The sequence below is a fragment of the Pelophylax lessonae genome, assembly GCF_965119305.1.
Source record: "Pelophylax lessonae genome assembly, chromosome: 8".
In the NCBI taxonomy this organism is placed as follows: Eukaryota; Metazoa; Chordata; class Amphibia; order Anura; family Ranidae; genus Pelophylax; species Pelophylax lessonae.
This window is the reverse complement of record NC_138775.1, coordinates 192865732-192882326: the sequence shown is the minus strand read 5'-3', so window position 1 is coordinate 192882326 and position 16595 is coordinate 192865732. Positions and strand designations below refer to the sequence as shown.

The 16595-nt window shown below is 40.8% G+C and overlaps 1 protein-coding gene across 1 annotated transcript in view; it reads right to left on the bottom strand.

The window, feature by feature from the left end:
* Window positions 1-521: 521 nt before the first annotated feature.
* LOC309562217 (uncharacterized protein) overlaps window positions 522-16595 on the bottom strand; it is a gene marked incomplete at both ends in the record, with an annotated part of 42966 nt that continues 26892 nt past the window's right edge. Inside the window, one exon of the mRNA XM_082266344.1 lies at window positions 522-530. Coding sequence (XP_082122470.1) covers window positions 522-530 — 9 coding nt within the window. The remainder of the gene's footprint in view (window positions 531-16595) is intronic.

Genomic DNA, 16595 nt, shown 5'->3' with positions numbered 1-16595 from the left:
CGTGGTGCTCTCTGGCATTACATTGTCAGGGCAATCCTTTTCCATCTGATGCTAGAGGTGTGTCGACATGACCCGTTTCCGATGCATGCGCCAGATGTTGAATCGTTCTTCAACAACCCCTTACTCTGGCGTCCACATGGCACTGGTGGGGATCCACCCAAAGCCATTTGGGGTATTTAATTGAGGTCAGCCAGGACCTCATTGATTTTAGCCTTCAACTGGTCGGGACACCAGGATAAGGTTCACCAAACACTGTACACTATAGGTAAGATCTTTTAGGGGTTATGGCTACCCTTACTGCATTTTTATATCTCTTATCTTGATCACTATATATAATAATTTTTTTTTTTTACTTTTTATTGAAAAAGATATAAAACTTTGATACAGTAAACAAAACGCTCAACATTAACGTAGGAAACAATGAGGTACAGTACAAAAGTAGGATTCCAAAGCAGCAAATATGCAGCATTCCACATTATTACAGACCTGCTATACATGCTCAGTAATATATAGACTTAGAATTATGAAGACTGAGAAGAAACAGAACAAACATACATATAGACAGTTGAGCATGAACAGGTTTGTGGCATGGTACCCAATACCCTTAGCGATTTATTTCAGGTGTTAGTTACGGTAAGAGCAGAGGAACACCAGACATCCCAGACCTTATTGTACTTAGTTGGGCAACCTCTATGTCCAAAAATGAGTTTTTCATAAGACAACACTTGATTCACCAATTGTAGACACATACGTATGGTGGTGGGGTGGATCGGATCCGATCCATTAAAGCGCTACAGCCTTATGAGCTAAGAATGTTTCCATTAACATTGTTTGAGTATGTCTCGGCCACTGTTTTTTTTTTTTTGTGTCTAAGACCTCCCAACAAACATATCAGTGGGGTGCATGGAACTGGGACAGATAAGACCTGCTATGACGGGACACAGCCACATAATGTGCAAAGTCCACCTGCGCACAAGTACACAGAGTGCGTGTAGGGGTAGGCAAGTGATGCATTGCATGCAGTCTAACTGGGGTCAGATATGATTGATGCAACATATAGAGGTGACTTTGTTTATTATTAACAGCTGGAGATACAGAGATGAGAGGAGCAAGCTTCCTCCCAATCCTCATTGGACAAATCAGGGATGAGTTGTTGCCATTTAATGCGAGCTACCAATGGGGTTTTGTTAGTTGTAATAAACAATAAATGTGAGTATAAAGTCGAAATAAGTCCCCTTGGTCTTTGTGACCGTAACACACCTATCAATGGGTAATCAGAAAAGCTAGTGTCGTGGGCACCAAACTGAGTCTGAATCACATGGCGAAGCAGTGAAAGCAGTTTGGGAAGTTCACATTTCCTCTGCAATACATCAAAAGAGAAAAAAACATTCCCATCATATGCACTCCCAGGGTGAGCACTCCCAATAGTAGTATTCTGTAAACAGCCATAAATGGGGGAACATTGGGTTATGTCAGTGCGGAAGAACATTATTGTCTCCAAAATCTGCAATTCTTTTGGCTTTCCTCCACACCGTGTGGGCTAAGGTCAGTAATGGAATATGTCGCTTACTCAGCACAGTTGTAGGTGCCTCCATGTTTAAGTACATAAGCAAGATATGACTCGACCACTGCCGGCGTAGCCGGTACCAGCCAGTAGGTCAAATGGCCCAGTTGGCCAGCCAGGTAGTAATATAAATTCAGCAGTGCCATTCTTGCCTCAACCTTAGGGCATTTTAAAATAGAAAGTTTGAGTTTACGTCTGTTACTGGCCCAAATAAAAGAAATCATGTATCCAGGGTTTTAAAAAAAATGATTTAGGCACTGAGATAGGCATATGAAATGTCCTGTATAAACATTTAGGTTAAAGAATCATCTTTATGAAGTTAATTCTGCCTGCTACTGACAAGGAGAGCCTGGCCCAGACATTGAGTTTAGATTACTCATCTGGAGTAAGGGATCCAAATTTGCCTTAAAGCCTCCAAGGGAGATAATGTTCTAATAATCCCCAAGTATTTGAACGAGGACACTACCCGAAGGGGGCTTGGCATGTCACTACAGGGCAGGGCCCGAGATAAGGCATCAATGCCGACTTCTGACAATTAATTTTGAGGCCTGAATAGGTGCCAAATCCATCAATTATTTGCATTGCTGCTCCTAATGAGGTGGATGTGTCCCGCATATACAGAATAAGGTCATTTGCATATAGACCTATAATATCAGCCCTTTCACCCATGGTTAAGCCCTTCAGGAGAGGAGACTGCCAAAATCTCAGTGCTAGGGTCTTAATAGCTACCGCAAATAATAAAGGGGGCACCCCTGTAAAGTTGTATGGATGGGGGACAATAAACCATTCACTAAAAGAAGGGAAGTAGGATCCCTATAAAGAATAGAGACCCAGTTTTGAAACTTAGTGCCAAATCCAAAGGAACGTAACGCAGCCATAAGAAATGGCCACTCTATCGAGTCAAAGGCTTTTGCAGTGTCTAATGAAGCCAATGCACAATATTCAGGCAAAAATTCCTTAAGCTGTACAATAATTTGTGTTCTATATTGATAGACGTGGACTTTCCTGGCATAAAGCTAGTTTGGTCTGAATGAATTTTACTAAGATTTACTGCATTGAGTCGCTTTTCCAGGACTTTCACGAGACTTTTATAGTCTACGTTTATTAGAGAAATTGGGTGATAAGACGTAGTCAGCTGGGTCCTTAGGTTTAGGTATAAGGCCTGAGTGTCGGAGTACGTGGATGTTGGCAATCTCCCCTCCTGGAAAGCTATAGAATATATTTGCAGTAAAGTAGGGGGAAAGAATGTCCAGATATCGATATTGGCAGAAATATGATCTGAATATATGCGAGACATAGATTCCTAGTGTATACGATTAGAGGTGGTAGGGGCTCTAGATAAATTGCTTCAGCCGTTTGATATTTATTTTCTAATTCTACCTCATCTTGTCGGGTAGAACGTTTAATATATGATATGGTGGACTTAAGGGCCGCCTTCAAAGTATCCACAAACAATAAACCTCGCTCAGTACCGTGAGCTTCTAGAAAAACAGGTAATTGGTCTGGTATCCTGTCAGGCCCAATCAGTGAAAGCCAAAAGGGTTCAACCCGCCAAGGTCTGCGTATTCCCGTAGCACCAGTATCTATTGAAAGTGACAAAGGTGAATGATCTGACACTCCTCTAGGGAGATATGTGATGGAGGACAATTTGGTAGGAATTTATCATTGCCCAGCGCCAAATCAATCCGTGAGAGGCAAGCTCTACTAGGAATGGACCATGAATATGCCCTAGTGTGGGGGTTGAGAACTCGCCATAAATCACTCCAACCAAATTCTGTAACCAAGGAACCAAAAGCAGATGGGATCTGAGGTTGTGAGGCCAGATGTTTACCGTGTCTATCCATGACTGGGTCAAAAAGAAGGTTAAAATTGCCTAAGCATAAAACACAGGCTTCCGAGTACATAGCAGCAAAGACCATCGCCTCCTTAACCACTTGCAGGCTAGCAGGAGGGGGATTACTGTATAGATACCCAAAATAACAAATGGGAGTGCATGCAATTGGGCACGGATAAAGACAAACCTTCCATGGAGATCTGTCCTAATCTGTACACACTCCCAAGGGACTAAAAAGTGCACCAAAACAGAAACTACCCTAGAGTAGGAGGAGTGACATGAACGACCCGTCCACTGCAGACCTGTTTTTTTTTTAAGGTAATCTACGTGTTCATAAATTAGGTGCGTTTCCTGCAGACATATTAGGTGTGCGTTACATTTTAAGATTGTGTTGAATACTTGGGAACGTTTGTGTGGGGAACCCAAACCCCTCACATTCCATGACAAAAATTACTTATACTAGCCATCATACAGTCGACTAAACACATTCAATAAATCAGGAAGTAGAGCAGATATCAAATTCAATGTGTTAGAATGCATAACATTGAGACTGTATGTACCAGTAAAATAAATCTGACAACTGACCCAATTTTCTTGGTCAATTGCCAAAGTATGTATACAGTGGGGATCGAAAGTTTGGGCACCCCAGGTAAAAATTTGTATTAATGTGCATAAAGAAGCCAAGGAAAGATGAAAAAATCTCCAAAAGGCATCAAATTATAGATTAGACATTCTTATAATATGTCAACAAAAGTTAGATTTTATTTCCATCATTTACACTTTCAAAATAACAGAAAACAAAAAAATGGCATCTGCAAAAGTTTGGGCACCCTGCAGAGTTAATATCTTGTACTACTCCCTTTGGCAAGTATCACAGCTTGTAAACGGTTTTTGCAGCCAGCCAAGAGTCTTTCAAATCATGTTTGAGGTATCTTTGCCCATTCTTCCTTACAAAAGTCTTCCAGTTCTTTAAGATTTCTGGGCTGTCTGTCACGCACTGCTCTTTTAAGGTCTATCCATAGATTTTCAATTATGTTGAGGTCAGGAGATTGTGAAGGCCATGGCAAAACCTTCAGTTTATGCCTCTTGATGTAATCCCCCGTGGATTTTGAGGTGTGTTTAGGATCATTATCCATTGGTAGAAGCCATCCTCTCTTTAACTTCAGCTTTTTCACAGATGGCATCAAGTTTACCATCCAAAATTTGCTGAAATTTTATTGAATCCATTTTTCCTTTTACTCGTGAGATGTTCCCTGTGCCACTGGCTGCAATACAACCCCAAAGCATGATTGATCCACCCCCATGCTTAACAGTTGGACAGAAGTTCTTTTCAATAAATTCTGTGCCCCTTCTTTCCAAACGTACCTTTGCTCATTCCGGCCAAAAAGTTCAATTTTAACCTCATCGGTCCACAGAACTTGTTTCCAAAATGCATAAGGTTTGTCTATATGTTCATTTGCAAAGTTCAAACGCTGATTTTTGTGGTGAGGACGTAGAAGAGGTTTTCTTCTGATGACTCTTCCATGAAGACCATATTTGTACAAGTATCTCTTTATAGTGTACCACAAATCCAGTGTCTGCCAGATCTTTCTGGAGGGATCGTGCAGTCAAACGTGGGTTTTGAATTGTTTTTCTCACAATCCTGCGAGCTGTTCTGTCTGATATTTTTCTTGGTCTTCCAGATCTTGCTTTAACTTCCAATGTTCCTGATGACTGCCATTTCTTAATTACATTCCGGACAGAGGATATTGACATCTGAAAACACTTTGCTATCTTCTTATAGCCTCCAGCTTTGTGAGCGTCAACTATTTTCAGTTTTAGTTTTCTAGACAACTGCTTAGAAGATCCCATGGTGCTGATTGTTGGGGCAAGGTCAGATGAGTCTGGGCATTTAAAACCTTTGAGATTGACATCACCTGGTCTTCCCAGACGATGATTGAGAACAATCCATGACACTGGCAGGTCTCAGCCTTGCAAAGGGGGGCAGTGCATGCTATAAATTCTGCAGGGTGCCCAAACTTTTGCAGACATCATTTTTTTGTTTTCTGTAATTTTGAAAGTGTCAATGATGGAAATAAAATCTAACTTTTGTTGACATGTTATAAGAATGTCTAATCTGTAATTTGATGCCTTTTAGAGATTTTTCCATCTTTCCTTGGCTTCTTTATGCACATTAATACAAATGTTTACCTGGGGTGCTCAAACTTTCGATCCCCACTGTAACTGAAGTAACTGTCAGTAACTGACATCATATAGTAAAGAATTTTCAACGGGGCATTACCCACACAATGCGCCTGCATGTATGAGGGCAATACGTGGTTTCAGCCATCCCAGGGCTCTCATATTGAAATATAACCAACATTGTAAGTAGTAGCTAGAAAAACAGTTCCAGTCTAAAAATGATATTATGTAGATACAGTACCAATAGTGGATTGTGTGGATTACTACCAGATTTCTCAATCTTCAACCTCAAAGGTCAATTCAGAAGCCTTGCATCACAAGGGAGAATTCCAGGTATGTCCAGAAGAGGGTAGCAACACACAAAATTTGAAGATATTAAGTCTGTAACTCAGAGAACATGAGAATAAAGAAAGCAACTTAAAAACATAATTATTTGTTATTCAGATTCCATGCTGAATAGTAGAACGATGCACCAAACAATGGAAATAAAATGCTTCTAAGGTTTGCTGCTAATGCAGCAAAGGCACACACTTGAAGAAAACAAGGGGGAAAAAAAATGGGGGGGGGGGAAGAAAGTGTAGGACTATTATATGATAGTATCTCTATCAGGCACTTGATATAAAGTGGGATGAAAACAAGAAAGGTAAGTAGGACTCCAACTGTAGTTTCATCCCATAGAATATGGCAGATGACCTTTCGCATTCAACCACTCTTGGGCCGCATCTGGGGTGGTAAGGAAGAGAACACGACTGCCAACGATCGCTCCCAGCCGAGCAGGAAAGGAAATAGAATAAACGATCCCATTCTCTCTCATCTTCCTCTTTAATATCTGTGAATGTGGCTCTCAGTTTCTGTAGTTCCACCAAGAAATCAGGAAACATTTTCAAAGAGAATCTTGCCTTTCTGTCGGGCCTTGTGAAGAATACGATCACAATCTTTACAATTTAGCATTCTGACAAACAAGGATCTAGGCCTAGGGGCTGCTCCAGGTATAGGGGGTTTTGCTGGGTCTCTATGGGCTCTTTCAACAGCAAAAAGGAAGTTAGCATCAGGAAAGGTGTTTTTAATCCAAGCTTCTACAAAATCCCCAGGGTTTTGATTCTCTGCCTTTTCAGGGAGTCTCACAATTCTGATATTGTTTATCCTAAGGCAGTTTTTAAGATCATCTGCCTTTTGGAACCAGAAAGAAATGTGTTTCCCTGCAGCATACAGCTGACTAGGAAAGGGGGAGAAATCATCTTCTATGAAGGAAATTCTCCATTCAGTCTCTGTTGATCGGCTTATCACAGCCCAAGGATAGATGGTTGCTTTGGCGCTCCCACTTCCCTCTTAGATACTGGGTGTATCTTTGGTACTGACATGTAAGTAACAAGGCCATCTTTTTGGATTTTTTTCCTTTCTTCCCACTCTTATTTGTGGGGAGTAATTTGTTATACTCTCCTTAATATACAGTAAAGTGAGTACACCCCTCACATTTTTGTAAATATTTTATGATACCTTTTCATGTGACAACACTGAAGAAATGACACTTTGCTACAATTTAAAGTAGTGGGCGTACAGCTTGTATAACAGTGAACATTTTCTGTCCCCTCAAAATAACTCAACACACAGTCAATAATGTCTAAACTGCTGGCAACAAAAGTGAGTACACCCCTGAGTGAAAATGTCCAAATTGGGCCAATGTGTCAATATTTTGTGTGGCCCCCATTATTTTCCAGCACTTCCTTAACACTCTTAGGCATGGAGTTAACCAGAGCTTCACAGGTTGCCACTGGAGTCCTCTTCTACTCCTCCATGACAACATCACAGAGCTGGTGGCTGTTAGAGACCTTGTGCTACTTCACCTTCCGTTTGAGGATGCACCACAGATGTTCAATAGGGTTTAAGTTTGGAGACATGCTTGGCCAGTCCATCACCTTTACCCTCAGCTTCTTTAGCAAGACAGTAGTCATCTTGGAGTTGTGTTTGGGTTGTTATCATGTTGGAATACTGCCATGTGGCCAAGTCTCCGAAGGGAGGGGATCATGCTCTGCTTCAGTATGTCACAGTACATGTTGGCATTCATGGTTCCCTCAATGAACTGTATCTCCCCAGTGCCAGCAGCACTCAAGCAGCCCCAGAACATAACACTCCCACGACCATACTTGACTGTAGGCAAGATGCAGTGTGCGGCGTATGGTCTGAGCACTGACAGGCTGACCCCCCCCCACCCCTTCAAACTCTGCAGCAATGCTGGCAGCACTCATACCTCTATTTCCCAAATAGAACCTCTGGATATGACGCTGAGCACGTGCACTCAACTACTTTGGACGACCATGGCGAGGCCTGTTCTGAGGGTAACCTGACCTGTTAAACTGCTGTATGGTCTTAGCCACCGTGCTGCAGCACAGTTTCAGGGTATTGGCAATCTTCTTATAGCCTAGGCCATCTTTATGTAGAGCAACAATTCTTTTTTTCAGATCCTCAGAGAGTTCTTTGCCATGAGGTGCCATGTTGAACTTCCAGTGACCAGTATGAGAGAGTGATCAGTATGAGCGATATCACCAAATTTAACAGACCTGTTCCCCATTCACACCTAAGACATTGTAACACTAACGAGTCACATGACACAGGGAAGAAAAATGGCTAATTGGGCCCAATCTTGATATTTTCAATTAGGTTGTACTCACTTTTGTTGCCAGCGGTTTAGACAATATTGGCTGTGTATTGAGTTGTTTTAAGGGGACAGAAAATGTACACTGTTATACAAGCTGTACACTCACTACTTTACATTGTAGCAAAGTGTCATTTCTTCAGTGTTGTCACATGAAAAGATATAATAAAATATTTACAAAAATGTGAGGGGTGTACTCACTTTTGTGAGATACTGCATATATATATGCGATTTTTGAATTCTAATGCAAACCTACATTTACAGATATCTTTTTACATCAAGCTCCTGATGAGTGGATTGATCATGTATTAGAGATCGATCATGTATTTTTTTATTGAAATATTACTTAACCATTAAAACACGAACTGTATTTGTATTTGAATCTTTTTAGGTCAGCTCTCTTTATATATGTCAGGATCATATCTTGAAATTGATTTTATATATTTGTGTCAATCATGGATTATGCAATAAATTACAACTTTGATTTTATCCAATCTGTAATTCAGTAAGTGACCTGCCTCACTCAATGTCCCATGTCCACTGTTCTATGTTTGTATGCACATTTAGGGATGGAGGCACGTCACTGTGTATGCTTCAGATCATATGCTTTCTCTTTGAGATTTAGATCTGGACTCATTGCTGGCCAGTACAGTGCTCTCCAGCACTTTGCCTTAAACTATTTCTGGGTGCTTTTAGACATGTGCTTTGGGTCATTATACTGCTGTAAGACCCATGGCCTCTGACACTGGGTCCTACATTGCACCCCAGAATTCTTTGGTAGTCTTCAGATTTCATATTGCCATGGACATGGTCAAGACATCCAGAGAGTGAATTAGCAAAGCAACCCCAAAACATCAGTGAATCTTCACCACGTTTGAATGTAGGGACTGTATTGTTTTCTTTAACCACTTCAGCCCCGGAAGGTTTACTCCCCTTCATGACCAGGCCATTTTATTGCGATACGGCACTGCGTTATTGTAACTGACAATTGCACAGTTGTGCCATGCTGTACACAAATAAAATTTATGTCCTTTTTTCCCACAAATCTAGCTTTCTTTTGGTGGTATTTGATCACCTCTGTGGTTTTTATTTTTTGCGCTATAAACAAAAAAAAAAAAAAGAGCGACAATTTTGAAGAAAAAAAAACAATATTTTTTACTTTTTGCTATAAAACCTATCCAATAAAAAATGCAATTTACATTTCTTCATTAATTTAGGCCAATATGTATTCTGCTACATGTTTTTGGTAAAAAAAAAAAAATCACAATTAGCATATATTGATTAGTTTGCACAAATGTTATAGCATCTACAAACTATGGAATCGATTTAGGGAATTTTTATTTTTTTTAAAGTTTTTTTAAATTAGTAATGGCATCAATCAGCAATTTTTTGTGGGACTGCGAAATTGCGGCTGACAAATCTTACACTAAGTCACACTTTTTGGGGACCAGTGACACCAATACTGTAATCGCTGCTAAAAAAAATGCACTGTCAACGTACTAATGACACTGACAGGGAAGGGGTTAACATCAGGGACAATCAAAGCGTTAAATGTGTTCCCTGATAGTGCTTTCTAATGGTGGGGGGGATGCTTTGACTGGGGGAAGACAGAGATCCATGCTCCTGCTTACCAGAAACACAAGATCCCTATTTTCCCCTCTCACAGAATACATAGGCATAGGTTCTCTCTCATGAACGATCGCACAGTGCCGGTGAACATCGGGTCTGCCAGACCCACTGATAGACTCCCCCTGTGTCCATTCACAGTGGGAGTGGGTCTCCGGCGGCACACGCCCAAGACCCAGTGCACAAAATGCTGTACAGGAACGTAATTTTGCACAGAAGGGCCGCCCTACTGCAGTATATCTGTGTGGGGCGGTCCAAGACTGGTTAAAAGCCTCATTTTAGTAGAATCATGGGCTTTACCAAAAAGCTGTAATTTTGTTTCGTCTGTCCACAGCACATTCTCCCAAAAGCATTTTGGCTTCTTCAGGTAAGTTCTGGCAAACTCTTTAATCCATTTTTCTCTCGTCCATGTCCAGGGAGATTAGCTCAAGTGCCATGGGCTGCAAACTTCTTGACAATGTTGCACACAGTGAACACAGCAACATTACGATCTCTGGAGATGGACTTGTAACCTTGAGATTGTCCATGCTTTTCCACAATTTTTGTTCTAAAATCCTCAGACAATTCTTTCCGGCTCTCTCTTCTCCATGTTCCTTGTGGCACAAAGAGACAAACAGAAAGGTTGAGTCGATTTCTCAACATTTTACCTGGGTGCCAGTGTGATTTTTATATTGTCAGAACCTGTTAATTGATACAGGGGAGTTTAATTACAAATTACAGGAGCATCACAAACTTGGAATGCAATTATTTCTTACAACTTTGAGAAGGTGGCAAGTTTAGCATGGAATGTCTCAAATTTGGCTTTTTGTTTCTCCACTTTTTTGTGTCATACCAATACAAACAAAAGAAACACAAGAATGCCTAAACATTTGTAATTGCAAAAATTCTCTGTGCGAAGTGGTGCATTATATGACAAATGCGGGCTGTCAATATGTTTGGCCATGGCTGTATATTCCGGTTATGATTTTGCTTTGGGATCATCCACGGAATGTCACCACAACACTCAGAGGAAGGTTACAAAGACCGCTTGGAGTGCACCATATTTCTGCTTTAGGCATTTTTCTGAAAAATTGCTGCTGCCTGGAGGAAAGGCATCTAGGAGAGTTGGGTAAACGCCCTGTGTGCATGAGGCCTAATAGTAGAGGCTTTCTTACTTCTCTCAGCAAAGGATTCTGGTAACTTGTGTACAAGCAGCTATTATTTTATCTGTTGAGGTTAGTGGTAGTTTTGAAGCAGTATTAATCTGTGCTGTTTTAACTTTGCTCAGTTTCAAACAGTTGGTGGTGGCTAAGTAGTATACTATGGCTGAAGTCGCTAAACAAATAAAACATCGGATAACCATAGGAAAAGCATATTTAGTAAATGTTAAACTAAACTGTGCCATGTATTTGTAACATTTGTAGCCTGTAACAGAAATTTGTGGTCTTCAATTGCTCATCACTTGAAATGCTAGTTTGTTGACTGTCATGGTCTCTAATACTTAGAGGATCTGACCTGGAAGAAGCATGCAGCCAACTACCACTTGAGCTCTGGAACGTTTTACCCTCCCCCCCTTCATGACCAGGGCATTTTGTGCTATTCAGCACTGCTCTACTTTAACTGGCAATTAAGTGGCATGCAATACTGTATGAAAATGAACATTTCTATCTTTTTTTCACACAAATAGAGTTTATTTGATGGTATTTGACCACCACTGGGTTTTTTTCTTTTTTTTTGCGATAAACAAAAAAAAGACCGACAATTTAAAAAATATTTTCTACTTTCTGTCAAGAAGCATATCCAGTAAAATCAAATTTTGGCATAAGTTTAGGCCAAAATGTATTCTGCTACAAGTCTTTAGTAAAAAAAAAAAAAATCACAATAAGCGTATATTAATTGGTTTGCATTAAAGTTGTTGCAGCGTCTACAAGCTATGGGATACATATTCGAAAATCTGATCAATCCTGATGTGCTGACTGCCTATCTCATTTCTAGAGGCCCAAAAATGCAGGACAGTAAAAGATCCACTCAAATTACCCCTTTTCGAAAAGTAGACAGTTTGAGGCATGGTGAGTTTTTTTTTGTTTTTTTTTTCAATAAAATTTTATTAAAGATAAGAGAATAACATACAGTAACGGTAAACATACAGATACATCTTATGTAACACACTTCTTGGAACAGTAAAAATGTCACGCAAGAACAATGGTGAGTTTTTTTACTTTTCTATTTTTGTCACAATTATTTTTGAAAATGAATAAAACTTTTTTTTTTGTTTTAACATGCTGTCATTAGTGCAGTACATCGTCTTCATACGACTTATCTGGTGGTAATCGGGGACACTGGTGACATGTATGAAAATAAATAAAACCTTTTATTCCATTTTTTTTAATTTTTTTGGCTACGGCTAATCACATTGTACAGGGTGCTGTGATCTGCCCAGGCACCCTGTGATAGCTGTGGGCCAATCACAGCATAGTCAACACAGCTGTTATAAATTAATTCATTCATAACAACTTTGTTGACATTGTAGTCATGTGATTGCACAGCGGTTACATGATCACCAGGATCCACATCTGCTGTGTCCTGTGGATGAGGAGAGAGGGAAGTGTCCTGTAGACCAAATCAGGAGCAAGCAGCCTAGTGTGACAACACTACTCCTTCATAGATACACTTTAGGAAAACAAAATATACCTGCAGCAGCCTCTGATTCCCTGTATCTTGTATATCCGTATTTTAAGGGAGGTTAGTAGTGGGCTAGTAAGAATAATGGGGGGCAAGAGGTAGTGACAAGCTCTAACTCTACCTCAACCTGTCAAAACAGCCTGGCATTTAGACACAACCACAATAATTGAAATCATGCCTTTGCAGGTATGCTTTTCCGTATGGGAGAATCAGATTGGTTGAAATAGGGCAGAGCAAATTGAAGCAGATTTATCTTCTTTCATGTTATATTTTGTTCATAAATACTTATTGTCTTATTTGTTTTGGATTTGAGTACTCTCTCTGATACCAGGAAATTAACACTTTTACCTCTAGATAGCACTGCTTACAAATTTGTTGCCACTTACCCTTATCTTATTAAGGTGGACTTTCCGGTCTTTCACTAAAAATTACATCTGCATGTTGCCCTGCAGGCTGATCTGCAATCATCTTGCATTCATTATTGAAACATTTTTTGCTTTTATTTAAAAGAGAAGTATGGCCAAGGCTTTTTTTTAGCCAAGCTTCTCTTCTGGGTCACAGGAGTTCACTTTTGCTCTGCTGTGACCCAGAGTCAGCTATTAGCGAGCTAAAGCCAGCTGGCAGTTAACATCACAGAGCCGATCTAGGTTTTGGAAGGATCCTGACTGTATTGCCAGGATCCACCAGCTGTCTGATTGACAGCTGGCTCTGGGCTCAATTGAGAGTCAAAACCAGCTGCACCTGCCACCTCTTCAGTGCTTCAGTCAGTGCTGGAGGGGCGGGAATGGTGACTAACAGTTCTTGCTCTGCAGAGAGCTGGCCAAGAACTTGGCAAATAGCAACCATGTGATCGCTTCTTAGGCTTGGAGTTGGCAGGGAACAGCTGCAGTATGGAGGTATGCATGCTTGAGCACAGAGCAGGTAAGTATTACATGTTTATTTAAAAAATAATAAAATAAAGCTGAGCCTATACAAACTTCTTTCACACGGCCGCTCCGGATTTATTCTCCGCTGCGGGACTTTTTTTTTTTTTTTTTTCACGGAGCGGATGACACTTGTGTCATCCGCTCCGTATGTCCGCATATCATCCCATCCCGTTTGATAATGTAAGTCTATGGCATTGCGGATGTCAGCGGATGACACCGTGACATCCGATTTTGCTTCCTTTCCGTTTTTTGAACGGATGAAAAAATAGGGTTCTGTTCCGTTCCAAAAAACGGAACAGAACTGAAAGGAAGAAAATCGGATGTCAGCGGATGGTATTCCGCTGACATCCGCAATGCCATAGACTTACATTATGTCCGTAAATTATCCGCAAAAAAATAGGATGATTTGCGGACATACGGAGCGGCCGTGTGAAAGAAGCCTTAGTATTGTGCATTTACCAGAGGCTGCTCTAGCACAACATTGCAAAACGTAATCATTATCAATACAAAAGACTGACATAAGCTTGTGAAAACACACCTGAGCAGTGTTCTTCTCAGTAGAACTAGAAATTAACAATGAAGACCATAGGAACATACCAAGTAACCGTTAAACAGAAGTACCCTGCATAACAGTACCGCTCAACTTTCCCATGCAGAAAACTAGTAGGACTCGATCAGTCTGGAGGCAGGAATTGCAGAAAATTCTCTCCCCCAATATTTGACTGACAGTAGCAAGAACACATGGCTCTTTATGCTGTCCAAGTCTTCTGTGAGACCAGGAAGTGGAGGAGCAGTACTGCAGAGGAGATCAATGAGAGCAGTCAGGCAAGTAGGGTGGGGGTTCAGTGAATTAATTAAGGTGTTAAAAAAAACCCCAAAAAAACAACTGAGTTTAGAACTTAAATGTATTGTTTTTGCTGTCAGCCAGTTAGTTATAAACCATTCATTTCAAACTTGTGTTTCCTTCATGGAACAATACAAACGCTTGCCCCTTATTTTTTTTATGTTTTTCAAGTTAAATAAGAACATACCAGACCTCTGAGTTCATAGATTGCAAGTTCATATTCTGATTTTGATCTTCCAGAGAGAAAAATGCAGGATACTGACTCCTTTGAAAAGGCTAGTCGTAATCACCGGCTTCATAGAGCCAAATATGTAGATCAGCATTCTGGCATTACTTGCTACATACTTTTTCTGAGTCAGTGACTTGGAAAGAATTAAAGCCAAGGAGAGCCAGGCAATTATTTGTTTCAGAGGAATGCCAGTGCCAGTAATGGAATATATTTATACAGGTTTTCGTTAAAGTAGAACTTCAGGAAATATTTCGCTTTTAGATAGAGTTAGGAAAGTTTTCATGTGATAGGGTCATATTGTTGTTACCCCACAGGGAAGATTCACATTAACTTCCTATCCTGGTGACAGTTGTTACCAGGCGCTTTGCGAGAATGTGTATTTTCCTAATCGTAGAGCACAGGACATTGGATCTTTAATCTTAACCATGGTCCTTATGCAGCTACCTTTAGGTGCTCAGTTTCTTCTCTTTTTTAGCGTCATTAGGTGATTGATGTCTTCTCTACTCAGAAAAGCTTACCTTTGAATTCAAATTTTTTTGAAGGAACTTACCAGGATTTCTAGCTGTGCTATACCCACTGTGGATCCTCTCTGGACCCTGCAGCTTTCCTCAGATGAGCCTTGAAGAGGGGGGGGGGGGGAGATGTACCATGCTGGATCCTACATGGGTGCTCATGTTGGCACATGCTGCATCCCGAAGTGTTAGCTGCAGATTCCAGGACATGAGTGATCTGCAGTGGGGATCTTTCCTTTCAGACCCCTTCAGGGGTATGCCCAATTATGGGGGAAAGCGAGGATAGGACTTGTCCCCAGCATCCTGCTTCAATTTATGAAAACATCTGCTATAATAGGAATTTTGAAGCCCTTTTCTGCCTCCTGTTGAAGATCTGTTACATGGGCCGCCATTGCACCTGTGCAGCATCAGTCTCCCCAGCTCGACTGCACAAGCACGTGCCATTTTATTCCTCAACTGGCAAAATGGCTCTCAGTTGTCTCTGTACAGCAAAGCAATCCTAGTATGTTTCTTGGGTTTCAGCAGCGATAATGCCTACCCAACTGTAGTACCTTGTAACCAAGGCAAATGGACGCACTTGTTTCTGTGAGTTCAACAGTTCCACATAGAATTGGCCAGGTCTATCTTTGACTCTCTTCTATCAAGGGACCTTCTGGCCCCTGTAGACATCAAGGATGCTTACTTACACATCACCATCTTTTACCCGAAGATGTGGAAAGCCTGCAATAGATGCCAGCCTGACAGGCTGTGAAATGGTCCTGAATGCCCTCTCGATGCAAGAGATTTGGTCATCGCAATTCTGTCCTAGGAAGTACTCCACGGAATACATCCTGTCCTTCCTTCGATCTGGTCTGGACCATCATCTGGCCTCCAGTTATTATTTAGGGGGAAATTCCCTCCTTAGTTCTTCTGTTTCAGAGATTGATGGCCTCTCATTCCTTGAGCAGTGTCTTGCATATTGCTCCCCTGTAGGTTCCCCTGTAACTCCCTGGGATCCTAACCTGGTTCTTTCAAACCTGCAGAGGTTGCACTTCGAAGCCATTCAGGATATGTATACAATAAATTCTTTGCACTCACCTACAATACGTATAATAGGGATATTGTAATAATATGCTGTGATATTCATAAAATATACAGTGCCACGATAAATATGTGTATAAGACTATAAATAAATATTGTTATCAGTCCGTACCAAAATTTAATTGACAATCCATGCCAAAAATGTGAAATGCTTCTGCCCTCAATACCAAATTTCAGTGTGTGTGAATCTCCACCACCAGTAGGGACCTATGGAAAAACTCTCACCTTCTAATATTGGCTTTCAGATTGTGAAAGGTCTTACAGCGCTTGTTCCCTTCAAGCTGTGATAAGTTACAATAGTGGTTTACTGGCTCTTCTCTTTCAACTGGTAAACTCCAGAATGATAAGTCCAGACATAATATAGGATATAAAATACAGAAAATAGTCTTCTACGTATATAAGCATTAATCCTATCCAGAATCAGCAGCAGGGATGGCCAGATCTGTGTGGCTACACTCAGGAGACTGAGACCAGATTATATACTG